Below are 15,167 nucleotides of genomic sequence, written 5' to 3' on the forward strand. Positions count from 1 at the left end.
CTTGGTATGATTTCTACACAATTAAAGGCAATTTATCATAAATTTTAGTGAGTTTTAAAAAGCATGCATACTCCTATTTAGTCATCAGTATAATTGGCAAAAAGAACCTTACTCTTACTCCTGGGGATTCTTTTGTCCCTAGTGTTTCACACTTCACTCAGGTGGTTACTGTTCTGCTGTTTCATCACTGTAGATTATGTTTTCTTTGATTGAGTTTCCTGTGGATGGATTAATGGCTATGTATTTTTGTGTGATGGTGTTTGTTTTCGGATTTGGGGCCATACTCAACTCAGTGTACAGGAGCTGCTCCTGTTCAGTGACTGTGGTTGCTCCCAACAGTGCCTAGGGGCACTGTGTGTAGTATGGGGGATGGGGGTGGGGTGTGTTATGGGGCTCCTGCATCATGCACAGCAACCCTTTAAGCTATCTTCCTTACCAGCTCTGTCTTAATTTACTGGTAGTGAAATTCATCCCCATTCTCAAATGTTCTGTTACACCTTTTTTTTTTTTTACTCGCAAATGATTCAGTTTATGGTAGTTTGCCTATTCATCTGATTGATTTTTCTTTTTCAGATGTCTTTTCTCCTGAATAAGTCTGTTTTTTTTTTTTCTAGCTGGAGTATAGTATAGGATAGTACGTAGACATATACATATATGCTATATGTAGTGTATATATGATATATATACACTGTAGTGTATATACATATATAACGTAGATACAGTATTGTTTGGTGTGGGGCAGGAGGGTTAAATGCTTTATTAAATTACTTGGGACCTGAGTGCAGCCAGTAAGGTGCTTGCCTTGCACATGGTCAACCGAGTGCGGTTCCCCGTATTCCATATGGTCTTCCAAGAACCGCCAGGAGTGATTTCTGAGTGCAGAGTCAGGAGTAACGCCTGGGCATTGCTGGGTATATGCCCCTCCTCCCCCACAAAAATAAATTATTATCTATTGAATAGTTCTGTATTTCTATAATTGAGTTTTTATTTATTTTATTATTTATTTATTTATTTTTGCTTTTTGGGTCACACCCGGTGATGCACAGGGGTTACTCCTGACTCTGCACTCAAGAATTACTCCTGGCGGTGCTCAGGGGACCATATGGGATGCTGGGAATTGAACCCAGGTCGGCTGCATGCAAGGCAAATGCCCTACCTGCTGTGCTATTGCTCCAGCCCCTATTACTGAGTTTTTAAAAGGGCCAAATCAGTTTATCTTCTTTTTAAAAGAAAATCACTTGGGGCTGGAGCAATAGCACAGCTAGTAGGGCGTTTGCCTTGCACGTGACCAACAGGTTCGATTCCCAGCATTCCATATGGTCCCCTGAACCAGGAGCAATTCCTAAGTGCAGAGCCAGGAGTAACCCCTGTGCATCACCAGATGTGACCCGAAAAGAAAAAAAAAAAAGAAAAGGTCACTTTTATAGTGGATTATCCTGGATTTGTAATCTTCACTATACAAAAATTCCTGCTTGTTCAGTTTTTCCATACCTTTAGACAACGTTTTTTATACTAGTTGTCATCTTAAGTAGTCTAATGTGATTTTTAAATTTCTTGGGTTTACATAAGGTATCAGTAAAAAAATCACTAGAAAGTGAATGTCCAATAGATCAAACCAGTTTAAACGTTAGTCTTTGTAGTTTGACTTGGGGCCGGGGATGGAAGGGTGTTGTGGGTACAGAGTGTCTCCTAGCAGTGCTTAGGTTGCCCAGGGGTGATTCTCAGTGATACCTTGGCCTGGCAGTGCCTAGTAGTTCACTGTTTAGACCTGGTATTGCAGTGTTATTTAGGCTCAGTGGTACTGAGTCACATGACTTTGGCAGTGCTTGAGGGCCGTACCACCACGCTATACTCACATCTCAAGGGAGGGATATGTGTGCTTGGGGCTGGAGATCAAACCTGGGACCTTGTTAATGCAAGGCCTATGCTCTGTTACTGACTGTGTGTGTGTATTCCAATAGGCCTTTAGTCTACCATTGAACTAAATCTCCACTGACTTTAAAAATTATGACAGTTAACACTAGTGTGCAAGAAAAGAAATCCTAAAGTTTAAAGTTTATGGTGTTGGCTTGTGATTTAAGAATTACAGCCACAATTAACTTAATCAGCAGATTGACTGAAGACTTGTCATCTTACATTGTTATTTTGACATTATGTAATGACCTTTTTATAATAGTATTTTTATTTTAAATTTCTCGTAGACGCTATTGCTATGACAGGGCAATATAGAGATGTCATTTTTATGGTTCCAAAGATCTACTGTTCATTTTGTAAACATATTTCAGTTATATTTTGGCAGTAACGAGAACAAGAAGATAATGCTTTCATTAAAGTGATAAACTGTGCATGTAGAAATTGGGTAGGAAGATATTTGAAAAGGCTTTTAGATGAAATCTGTTTTCATGTATAAATTACCTCTACTGCATATATAAATGTCACATAATGCTTTGGTGTAATTCAGCAAATACAGCACTGGAAATGGTATTTATGCATACTGATTTTAAAGAAGTATACAAATTGCTTTATCATGAATTCTGCAGCACAGTGTTACATTGTATTAATATAACTTTTCCTCCTACCCTTTCCCCCATTTTCTAAAACATGTGATTAAAACTCCTAACTCCTACTATTTTGGTTCTGTTTTACTTCCCATTCTTAAAAATTACCATAATTTAAAACAAAAACTCCTGTTTTCTCTCTCTCCTGCCTCTTGGAATGTTGTGTCTTCATGCTTCAGAGCATTAGCATCTCAATACTAACATTGAATAAAAGTGAACCATTGGAGAAGTAAATTATTTTTTCAAGTACTTTTGCTATGACATTATATGAGTTTATGATAAGTACATTTTCAGTATTCTGTAATTTTTAAAAAACATTATTGTGTAACCCTACTATTGGAAGTTTCACATGGAAATGAAAAAATTTCTACTTTATTAACATACTTCTGATTGCTTCTGTATCTCTGAAATTTGTGTATTTTTTTCTTTCCTATCTATATCAATTCTGATATCTTCTTCATTTTTTTCCCTCTGACTTCATCTGTCTCCCATAGATTTCCTCCTCAGATGCTCCTCTTCAGCCTTTGGTATCTTCTCCTTCTCTACAAGCTGCTGTTGAAAAAAACAAATCAGAGGTACAGTAGTATTTTAGGCAGCTGCATTATCTAGTGTGCAAGGGTAAATGGACTGCCATTCAAATATGCTGTAATATGTTAGTGCTATAATAATTGTTTATATTTTGAGTGGGCTATAGGATTAAATATGTTAAAAACGAGTTGCTGGAATACAATTTCCTCTACTATACATAGGACTAGAGGACTTCAATCTATGTAATTTCAGAATGAGTGCAACAGACTGTGGAAAGAACAAAAAAACTAATTACTATTTTGAAATGTTGAGATTTAAAAATTTTTTTTTATCGTTGCAATTTAATTCCTTGATCTGTTAGGAAAATTTTAGAGTGTAATATCTTTTATTGTGATTCATTAATGTCAGGGAGTTTTTTTTTTAAATTGCAGTAACTCTACAGGTAGCAATGTATATAATTTAGAATCATGAATTAGAATTATCATTTACAGTTTCTGAATGTAGTGGGGATAAGGGTGGTCAGGGTGCCAAGGTGCATGAGAGTTAGCACAGAGTGTATGTTTTGCATGTAGGAGACTATGGTGTGATCTCTGGCACTGCAGATGGGTCCCACATACTGCAGAAATACCTGACTACAGAGCCAGGAGAAAACCATAAGCATCACTGGATATAGCCCTAGCCCTCCTTCCCCAAACAACCCTTATCAATTTTGAAAGTTACCCCTACTTGGGGTTAGAGAGGCAATAAAATGGATAGGGTGCTTGCCTTGCATGCAGCACAGATCTGGAGTTGTTCCTTGTACCACATAATGGTGCCCCAGACACTTTCACGAGTGATCCCTGAGTGCAGAGTGAGGAGTAAACTGGTTGGGTGTGGCCGAAAGGGGGAAAAATTGCCCCTACGATTACTTGAGGGTTTTAGTTTTTTTAACTCTTCAGTTTTTTCTTTTGATATTACTACCTTAATTAGCTTGCCATTCTCTGAACTAGGTTTTCTGTATCTAACCCCTTAGTAAATGGTATGCAAAAGATGGAAGTATTTATAAAGAGAAATAAGATATAAATGGTTGAGACCCTTGCACAAAGCTGGCCTGGGTTTGATTCCCCAGCAAATGGTCCTCTATGATCCCTGAATGCAAATTTCTGAGTGCACCCACCCTTCCAAAACAAATCTTCAAGGAGCTTGGAGTGTAATGGAGGAAAACAATTTCTCAGAGGTTTTCTAGAACAGTATACTGTGTGAAGTGATTGACATGTACATACTGTTGTGCAAGAAGAATCATTTTCATACATTAAGCTCTTTAATAAAAACATTAGATATAATGATTACGGTGCATTCCAAGTGGAGGACAATATTCTGGGAGAAAAAGAAACGTTTTGGCAGAGTGGAATGTTTAGGGTATTGCAGGGAAAATAGCATTCTTGGAATATGGAGAGGAGCTTTCTTATGAGACTTATTTTTAAGGAAATAAAAAGAATTTTATTTTTAATCTGGTACTTTAATGATGAGTTTTGAGGACAGGGTGATGACAGAATCTGATTCTTCTGTCATAACAGTGCTCCACTGCATCTGTGGAGAGTAGGTTTGTATAAAAGTTTTTGAGAACTTGTTCTCATCCCATTAAAACAATTAAGACCTCTGTTAAACTGGAGACAGAAATGAAGAAAGGAGAAAGTGGTTTTAAGAGATGCTGAGAAGAAGAATTCATGGAATTGAGTTACTTATTGATGCATTCTGGAGGTGCTTTGGGGAGCCTTTATACCTGGTGTCTAGAATCTCAGTAAACGATGCTACTCAGGGAGGAAAGGATACATGTTAAAGAAAGAGGAAGCACAGATTTAAGGAAAGAAAGGAATGGGGGCTGGATTAAAGATTTGAGGGAGCGTGTAGACAGAATGGGAGAGAGGGAAGAAAAGAGGAGTCTAGGTGAGGGGGTGAAGAAGATGGAAAGGAAAACTGTGAGAATGGAAAACTTGAACCAGATTGCAGAACAAGGAGGTTTCAGGAGGAGACTGTCAGTGATAGTTTCTGAGCATGACATATCTGCCTGGAACTTGGCTGGTTTGTGTAGCGGTGGAGTTTCCTGTCTTAGATTATTGGGGAAGAGCTCTCAAGAAGTGTGGGGTTGGGGCTGGAGCAATAGCACAGCAGGTAGGGCGTTTGCCTTGCACGAGGCCAACCCGGGTTAGAATCCCAGCATCCCATATGGTCCCCCGAGCACCTCCAGGAGTAATTCCTGAGTGCAGAGCCAGGAGTATTACACCTGTGCATCGCCGGGTGTTACCCCTCCAAAAAAAAAAAAAAAGTGTTGGGTTGCTTTGAGCTAGTGGAAGGATGGCACAGGAAAGTTTCACCTTTTCAGAATTTACTTGAAGCTATGCTATTACCTCTAAAGTGGGTGAAATCCTCGGACGTTTGGACTCTATAGTTTCTACTCCCTTGTTTCAGAACAATTGTCTTGATTCACTGGTCACCAATATCCCAGAGAGCCCTCCAAGTTAGATGATATTTTAGATTTTTAATATTCCATTTAGATATTTTGGGGCTTTTTCCTGTCCCTCCTAAAATTTCTATTTAATATAGTTTTTAATGTATAAAATACAGTGCTATATGCCTTAAAATAAAGATGCATATATGGTAGTGTATATGATAATATATTTTTATGTTCCTAAATTTTTATTTATAATAAATTTGAAGACCATACCTTTACTTTGGGCTGGAGCGGTAGCACAGCGGTTGGGCGTTCGCCTTTCATGCGGCCAACCCATGTTTGATTCCTTTGCCCCTCTCGGAGAGCCCGGCAAGCTACCAAGAGTATCGAGCCAGCGCTCGCGGCAGAGCCTGGCAAGCTACCTGTGTGTATTGGATGAGCAACGGGATGACAGTGACAGTGACGTCTAATCTACTTCAGTCACTTATATATAGTTTGATCATAATAAACCCAATATGTATTTTTATCTTTTAAGACTTGTACAGTTACACCAGTTTTCTTATGCAGAAAGTCTCTTGTTTTCACCAAGTTTTGGTTCTATAGATTGGAGTCATTAGCAGGTCAGTCTGTATGATCTGAATCTTAAGCTTTTTTTTTTTTAACATGAGATCAAAGACTGTAATAATACCACTGCAGGGATCAGACTAGATGACAGCCATATTTTGATAGCTGGAATTCTAACATTGTAGAGTACTGAAATGTGTACTAAATGTTGCTAACTCATATAACTTATTTTGGGTGATTACATATGTATTCACGAGTTACAATGATTATAAAGATCAACTTTCTTCCCATATTTTTGACAATGACTTCCTTGAATTGTAACTAAAAACTCAGATTATAGAACAGGCCATCCTTGACATAGTACTGAGAATATTGTTTACTTCCCCAAAAATTTATTAATACTGAGAAAACAGTTTATGGTATGTAAAGAGTTTTTGCACATCTCATTTTTTCTTATAAAATGGGGATACTATTGCCTACCTCAATATTATGAGAATTAAATGAGTCAAAATGGTGTCTGGTGTACAGCAAAGATTCTTTTAAATAGTTGTTGTAAGGAAAAACAGCAGCAATAATGAGTAGCAAAGTTCCATCAGCAGTTAAGATTTGACAGTTAGGACTCTGATCCCTTAGTCAACCACTGGTTAGTTGTGTATGGTGTTTTGTGTGTTTCTTTTCTAAGATTTTGTTTATTTATGCAACTTTGGTAATGATGTCTTTTTCACATAATTATTGTAAAAATTAAATGAGATGGAAAATGCTTCTGAGAATGCCTGGTTCATAGGAATTTTTATTATCTCCTACATCATGGTCTAGGAGTTGCCAGTATTAGCTTTTCTGATGTACAGATAACAGCAATTTAAATTTGGGAGATTGTGTTAAACACAGTTTTGAACATACAGGCACAAACACATTTTAGACATTTTTATGTCTATTAATCAGCCTTTCCTAGATTCATTGTTTGTTCATGTGTATTATACTGCTAGGCAAGTGAAGTCTAGCTCATTACTCAGTTTCAATAATAAATCCAATTCTATATTTCTTGTTATTTCTTTCTTCTGAATGCCTTATGAATTATCTTTGATTAATGTTTCCCCTATTGTACTTTTTTTGTACATTTTAGCCCTTAAGCTTTTTAATTCCAGTTAGCTTGATTTCATCTGTAATAAGAGTTCTGTTCTATCCTGTTAGCTTTTGTGTTATATCCTGTCTCATTCTTCATGGAAATGCAAATTTTAGACATCATATTACCACTGTAGTTTACCCTTGGCTGTATTGAATTAAATGCGCTGCTTAGTTGACTAAGGCCCCCAACAATATCTTTAACTTTTTCATAAGAAAAAGTTGTATTTACTCTTTTTGAAAAAGGACAATGATGAACTAAACATGTGTTGTGATTTTTAAAAATATTTAAAAAAATAATTTAAAAGTTTAATCCTGTGAGATAGTTCCCAAGTTGCTCATGATTGGATTTCAGTCATAAATATTCCATCACTTGGGATATCCCTTCACCAGTGTATATTTCCTGCTACCAGTATCCCCATTTTCCCTTCCAATCCCACCTTCCCTGGGATATTTTTAAAAAATGAAAATGATTTTATTTCCTCGACTCCTCTTATTTAGATGTTTTATGTTATTTTCATCTGTAATAAGAGTTCTTTCCTATCCAGTTAGCTTGATTTTTCTTTATTCAAATTCCAACTCTATGGTTGCTATTAGAAAGCCTACCTTATTGTAAAGGTTGGTGAGAATTTGTGTAATAGGTATCTGATAAACAGAAATGTACAAGTAGAACAAATGCTAAAATACTAAGTTCTAAGTGGTTATACCTCTTTTTAAAAGAAAAGGTGCTGTTTGTTGTATTATCAGTAGTAAGCTCAATAGAAGTTTGAACTTGCTTTTTACTTTTATATTTAAGTATCCTGAACATTGTGATCATTGAATACTTACATTTTTCTTAAGTGATGACTCAAACCAATAAAAATATACTAAAAATTGACATTATAAAACCTTACCAAAACTCTGGCCTGTGTTTTAGAAAGAAAAGGAAAAGAAAAAGGAGGAGAAAAAGAGAGATAAGGAACCAGAAAAGTCTACAAAATCTCTTACAACTGAAAAGGTAACAATTTCTTTGTTTTTAATCTATAAAGATTTTTTTTACATAAGTGTGCAAAAATGTGCACATAATATGTGCAATATTTTTAAACATAAATATGAATGACTTTGGAGATATTCATGTTATACAAATAATCATTGTTTCAAAAAGTAGTTGAGTGTGTTGTGATAGCTTATATGATTTGTAGTCTGTTACTGCGTGACTAGAGAACATGTGACTGTCTCATAACAAGTATCCTGTTACTCATGACATCAGAGATAGTTTTGGACTTTGATGCACAGACTTCATTCGTCATAGAGAAGAGAGAGATCATACGTGATAGGGCCTTCAGTCTATTTTGTTGTGCATCTTGGGGCTATGTAATTGAGTGGACATTCACTTTTACATGTATTTCTTTGGGTTGTTTTTTGTTGCAGTTTTAAATTCTGTTCTGTATTATTTTATAATAAGCTATCCAGAGTTGTTAAAGGTTGAGCCTTGTGTGTTTTATATATATGAAAATGTAGTACTTTTGTAATTACAGAACTGGGAAACAAAGGGTATAGGGGCGACTTTTATTTTTTATTTATTTTTTATTTTTTAATTTTTAAATTTATTTATTTTTAATTAGAGAATCACCGTGAGGGTACAGTTACAGATTTATACACTTTTGTGCTTATACTTCCCTCATACAAAGTTCGGGAACCCATCCCTTCACCAGTGCCCATTCTCCACCACCCGTAAACCCAGTGTCCCTCCCACCCTCCCCAATCCCATCTCCCCCCACCCCCCCACTGTGGCAAGGCATTCCCTTCTGTTCTCTCTCTCTAATTAGCTGTTGTGGTTTGCAATAAAGGTGTTGAGTGGCCTCTGTGCTCAGTCTCTAGCCCTCATTCAGCCCGCAACTCCCTTCCCCCACATGGCCTTCGACTACAATGTAGTTGGTGATCGCTTCTCTGAGTTGACCTTTCCCCGGAACGTGAGGCCAGCCTCGAAGCCATGGAGTCAACCTCCTGGTACTTATTTCTACAGTTCTTGGGTGTTAGTCTCCCACTCTGTTATTCTATATACCATAGATGAGTGCAATCTTTCTATGTCTGTCTCTCTCTTTCTGACTCATTTCACTCAGCATGAAACTTTTCATGCCCATCCACTTGACTACAAAATTCTTGACCTCCTTTTTTCTAACAGCTGCATAGTATTCCATTGTATAGATGTACCAAAGTTTCCTCAACCAGTCATCCGTTTTGGGGCATTCGGGTTTTTTCCAGATTCTGGCTATTGTAAACAGTGCTGCGATGAACATACATGTGCAGATGTTGTTTCGATTGTACTTTTTTGCCTCTCTGGGATATATTCCCAGCAGTGGTATTGCTGGGTCAAATGGGAATTCAATATCTAATTTTTTGAGAGTCGTCCAAATTGTTTTCCAGAAGGGCTGAACCAGTTGGCATTCCCACCAGCAGTGAAGAAGGGTCCCTTTCTTAGGGGCAACTTTTAGAAATTTTGTTTGTAAACTACTTCATAATACCTTACTGACTCCTCAGTTACACATGGCAAAGTAAAGCAGCTCAACAAATGTTGAGCTGAAATTTGAGCTACTACTTGAAGTAGTCTTTGCAGTGAGTTCAGATGAAATGTTTCCTTGGTAAAATAAAGAAATAAAAAGGAATATCTTATAGACGAATTAAATAGAACCTAGAGACTAGAACAGAATTTGTTAAATATCTGTGATATAAGCCAAAGTTACTCAGTAGTAGAAGAATGAAGACAGCTGACTGTTTTCAAAAAAGAGGAAAAGCAATATAGACAAACCCTGATTTGAACCAAATACCAAAATGATCAGTCAATAATCAAATGGAAAATGAGTTAATATTTATAAAATACCTACAGATAAATAAAGTTTTTTTTTTAATAAATTTATTTATTTTTAATTAATGAATCACCATGAGGGTACAGTTACGGATTTATACACATCTGTGCTTATGCTTCCCCCATACAAAGTTCGGGAACCCATCCCTTCACCAGTGCCCATATTCCACCACCAGTAAACTCAGCATCCCTCCCATCCTCCCCAATCCCATCTCCCCCCCACCCCACCCTGTCACTGTGGCAGGGCATTCCCTTCTGTTCTCTCCCTCTAATTAGCTATTGTGGTTTGCAATAAAGGTGTTGAGTGGCCACTGTGCTCAGTCTCTAGCCCTCATTCAGCCTGCAACTCCCTTCTCCCACATGGCCTTCGACTACATTATAGTTGGTGATCCCTTCTCTGAGTTGCCCTTTCCCCAGAATGTGAGGCCAGCCTCCTAGCCATGGAGTCAACCTCCTAGTAGTTGTTTCTACAATTCTTGGGTGTTAGTCTCCCACTCTGTTATTCTATATGTCATAGATGAGTGCAATCTTTCTATGTCTGTCTCTCTCTTTCTGACTCATTTCACTTAGCATGAAACTTTTCATGCCGATCCACTTAAATAAAAAATTTGTGACCTCCTTTTTTCTAACAGCTGCATAGTATTCCATTGTATAGATGTACCACAGTTTCCTCAACCAGTCATCCGTTCTAGGGCATTCGGGTTTTTTCCAGATTCTGGCTATTGTAAACAGTGCTGCGATGAACATACATGTGCAGATGCCATTTCGATTATACTTTTTTGCCTCTCTGGGATATATTCCCAGCAGTGGTATTGCTGGGTCAAATGGGAGCTCAATTTCTAATTTTTTGAGAATCGTCCATATTGTTTTCCAGAAGGGCTGAACCAGTCGGCATTCCCACCAGCAGTGTAGAAGGGTCCCTTTCTCGCCACATCCTCTCCAACAGCGGTTGCTTTTGTTCTTTTGGATGTGCGCTAGTCTCTGTGGTGTGAGGTGGTATCTTGTGGTTGTTTTGATCTGCATCTCTCTGATGATTAGTGATGTAGAGCACTTTTTCATGTGCCTTTTGGCCATTCGTATTTCTTCTTTGGTAAAGTTTCTGTTCATTTCTTCGCCCCATTTTTTGATGGGGTTGGATGTTTTCTTCTTGTAGAGTTCAACCAGTGCTTTATATACCATTGATATCAACCCCTTATCTGATGGGTATTGTGTAAATATCCTTTCCCATTCTGTAGATAGTCTTTGGGTTCTGGTCACTGTATCTTTTGCGGTGCAGAAGCTTTTTAGTTTAATGTAGTCCCATTTGTTGATCTCTGTTTTTACTAGATTGCTTAGTTCTGTGTCACCTTTGAAGATACCTTTATCTTCAATATCGTGTAGGGTTTTGCCGACCTTGTCTTCAATGTACCTTATGGTTTGTGGTCTGATGTTGAGGTCTTTGATCCATTTTGATCTGACTTTTGTGCATGGTGTCAGGTCAAGGTCTACGCCCATTTTTTTGCATGTGGTTGTCCAGTTGTGCCAGCACCATTTGTTAAAGAGGCTTTCCTTGCTCCACTTCACATCTCTTGCTCCCTTATCAAAGATTAGATGATCATACATTTGGGGATGTGTGTAAGGGTATTCCACCCTGTTCCATTGGTCTACGGCTAAAAATATGGAACGCTTCACGAATTTGCGTGTCATCCTTGCGCAGGGGCCATGCTAATCTTCTCTGTATCGTTCCAATTTTTAGTATATGTGCTGCCGAAGCGAGCACTAAATAAAGTTTTTTTAAAAAACAATATATAAATTCTACAAATGGAAAAATACAATATCTGAAATATAAATTTTCAAGCTTTACAGGAGATAAGAAGAAAAGTTCAGTAAATAAGGTTGGAAATTGTCCCAGTTACTCTTCTTCTCTCCCACATTTTATTTTTCAACATTTAAAGAAATTTAAACGAAAAATTTCTTCCAAGTGGAGTTTCATAAAGTATTTCTTAGAGCGGCTGGTTTATTGGTAAGGTCTGTCTTTAGATGTTGTTTTTCAGAGGAGCCTTTTATTTCTCATTCAAATCTAAGCTGAGTACAGTATTCTTAGTTGGATTTCTTTTCCTAGTAGCTGTGTGTGTGTGTGTGTGTGTGTGTGTGTGTGTGTGTATCCCTTCATTCTGTTAACTGTAAAGGATTTTGTAATTTTTAATTTTGTAATCTTAAAAGGAGTTTACTTTAAAACCTTAATTTTATAAAAAATCCTTAAATTTTTATTGAAGTGTAACTCAAAAAAAACTAGCTGCTCTGTATTCTTTGTTTTCTCCTATTTATTATTCTTCCAAAATTAACTTATTATTCAATTTCTGTCAGTAAAGATAAATTTTGTCTGCTTTTGAATTTCCTGTAAATGAAATCACCCAATACATACTCTTTTCTGCTTCTGGTTTCTTTTGTTTATTGTGAGATTCATTCATGTTATTGTGCTCTTTTCATAGCTAAGTAGAAAGAACTCTTGTCTGCTTTTATCCTTTTGTGTTTACTAGGATTTGAACCCAGACCCAGAGCAAGGTATATGCTCTATCCCTGTGTTGTATTCGAGTCTTTATTTTCCTGTTACTCTGATAGTTGACATGGTCTAGAGCTCTGATGAATCAAACCTTTTGAACATTCCTGTACATGTCTTTAAATGTACATATAGCTTCTTGTAAATGTACATATAGCTTATCAGGTACACACCTAAGAGTGGAAATACTGTGTCGTAGAGTTTATATATTTTCAGCTTTAAGTCTTTAGGTCGTTTTCCAAAATAATTATAACAGTTTATATTCTCTCAGTATTAACATATAGAATTTTCATATTTTTCACCAGAACTTGACATTATGATTAAAAAAAGAATTAGGTGGGTATAGAAATTAGTATTTTTATTAATTGCTGCTAGTTAAATATACAGAATGGCAACTGAGAAGTGATTTTAAATGAGTAAATTGAGGTAATTGGAGTTGTTATATGAAAACTTTTTTAGCCAATGTAGTTTGGTCTCACAGTTTTGTACCTCATTAAGCATAAAAGAAAGAATTGATTAGCTAAAATAAAAATCATTGCCTTATAGCAAATGATAACAAGGTAATAGTAACTTTATTTTATTAGTTAAATTAACTATCTTATTTTAGACTTACGTCTAAAAAAAGGAACTAGCTGAAATTGTAATAGCTTTTTAATACTTGTTTATTATTAAAATAACTGAAGATAGAGTGTATAAGGTGTGCTAGAAAACTGTATTTTAAGTTCTAGTACAGGCTCGAAGCAAATTGAACTTTTTTTTTCTTTTATAGGATAACTAAAATGCTTTTTGCAATCATTTAAAGCTTTATTGCTAGTGAGGCAATAAAAAGGAAAGAAATTCAATTACTTTATATACAAAACTTTGAATTCCTATTTAATGAAAGAAAAAAAAATTGTTCAGTAAACATGCTAGCTTTATAGTCCTTTACAGGAAATTAGAAATTTTATTAAATAGAAAAATTTAATGAAAATAGAAAAATATTTCTTCAATATAAGTTTTGATGAAAGGTAGTTATACTAAGAAAATAGAAAAATAGAAAAATATTTCTTCAATATAAGTTTTGATGAAAGGTAGTTATACTAAGTGAGAAGTTGAGCTGATGAGTGTTATGGCTCAGGGGCTTGAGATGGTACGGGGGTTAAGGTGCACGAAGCCTTGGGGGCCTCTGGAATAGGAGTGAGGCACTCAAGTGCAAGGGTCAGCAGTGAAATTTGGTGAGTCATAATGAGAGTACATACAGTGAACGCCTCTTTGTACTCAACATAGACTGACATTATTGTGAGCCCATTATATTATTTCAGTCTAAACAATAACTTATTAGATATTATTATAGCCATCAATTTCTGATGAAAACCCGAGAAACACTGAGAGATGCGGGTTTGTTAATTATTCAGGTCACACAACTATTAAGTAGCTAAACCAAGATTTTAATTTGAGTGTTTCCCTTCATAGTATGTCTTCTTTTTCCTTTTTCTAAAACTTTCTACTTTTTATTTTTTTTTTTGCTGGAGGTCACACTTGGTGATGCTCAGGGGTTACTTCTGGCTCTGGCTCTGACTCTGTCTTTCTGACAGTACTCAGGGAACCATACGGGATGCCAGAAATTATACCCAGGTGCCACATGTAGGGCAAATGCCCTACCCGCTGTATTACCGCTCTGGCCCCCATAGTATGTATTCTGAACCAAAATGCTGTATAGTGTGATGATACATTACTATTACATCATAATGCCTACTCCTTTATAGGTATTTAAATACCTATAGGAAGTAGCAAGCTGTAGAAATCTTTACCACAAAATTATCTAATGCCTGTTCCCTTATAGGTATTTAAATGCCTGTAGGAAGTAGCAAGCTATAGTAATATTTATCTGCAAAGTATCTAATGAAAACATTGTTGGAGTGAATGAACACACCATTTAATCTAAACAATGGGAACATCATGTAGCAAAGAGAATAGACTTTGTAGTCAGAGGACCTCAGTGTTTATCATTAGGGTTTAATTTGAAAGTAGTAATTCACTGTTGTAGCTTATAAACTGTGACCCATCTGCCTAATCCTAAAAATAAATGCAAATAATGCAACAAATGTTTGTCGGTGTCTAATAATATGACATGTAAATCTTTCCCCTTTAGAGCATAGGTCCCTTGAGCACTGACAGGAGTCACCCACTGTGCACCAGGGCCCTGGTACTCCCAGGTGTGTCCCCCAAGCTCCCCTTTCCAGAACAGAAAAACAAAGTCCTCTTGTTTTGTGTCCTTATTCTCTCTGACAGCCTGGTAAGGTAGAAGGCTGATCTGTTGTGGAACAGGGGGAAGAGACAAAGACACGCATTCAAGAGGAAAGGAGAAAAACAAGTATATTTAGTACCATTGGCAGCTCAGTGGCAATGCCTCCAAAGACTGCAGACCCAGCCCAAGGTCTAGGTTACATTTCTATCCAGTTCATCCCCAGCCTGATAGTGTGCACTTGTAGCTGGGGAGGAGAACAGAGTGACTCTCAGCATGATGATATAATAAGCAAATCGGGGTGATATAGTACCTATTTGGTAAAAGTAGGATTGGGACTCAAGTTTCTGGTAATA

The 15,167-nt window shown here is 36.7% G+C and overlaps 1 protein-coding gene and 1 non-coding gene across 6 annotated transcripts in view; one reads left to right on the forward strand and one right to left on the reverse strand.

The window, feature by feature from the left end:
• SMAP1 (small ArfGAP 1) overlaps window positions 1-15,167 on the forward strand; it is a 132,903-nt gene that overhangs the window by 79,233 nt on the left and 38,503 nt on the right. For 3 of the 5 annotated variants that reach the window (XM_055134708.1, XM_055134707.1, XM_055134711.1), the window contains exons 5-6: window positions 3,053-3,133; window positions 8,120-8,200. In XM_055134708.1, the coding sequence (XP_054990683.1) occupies window positions 3,053-3,133; window positions 8,120-8,200 (162 nt within the window). The remainder of the gene's footprint in view (window positions 1-3,052; window positions 3,134-8,119; window positions 8,201-15,167) is intronic. The other 2 variants (XM_055134710.1, XM_055134709.1) reach the window with 1 other exon arrangement.
• Window positions 11,700-11,807, reverse strand: LOC129404515 (U6 spliceosomal RNA). Its single transcript, XR_008629913.1, has one exon. It is a non-coding gene; the product is annotated as a U6 spliceosomal RNA (small nuclear RNA).

The sequence above is a fragment of the Sorex araneus genome, chromosome 4 (genome assembly GCF_027595985.1).
Source record: "Sorex araneus isolate mSorAra2 chromosome 4, mSorAra2.pri, whole genome shotgun sequence".
NCBI classification, from domain to species: Eukaryota; Metazoa; Chordata; class Mammalia; order Eulipotyphla; family Soricidae; genus Sorex; species Sorex araneus.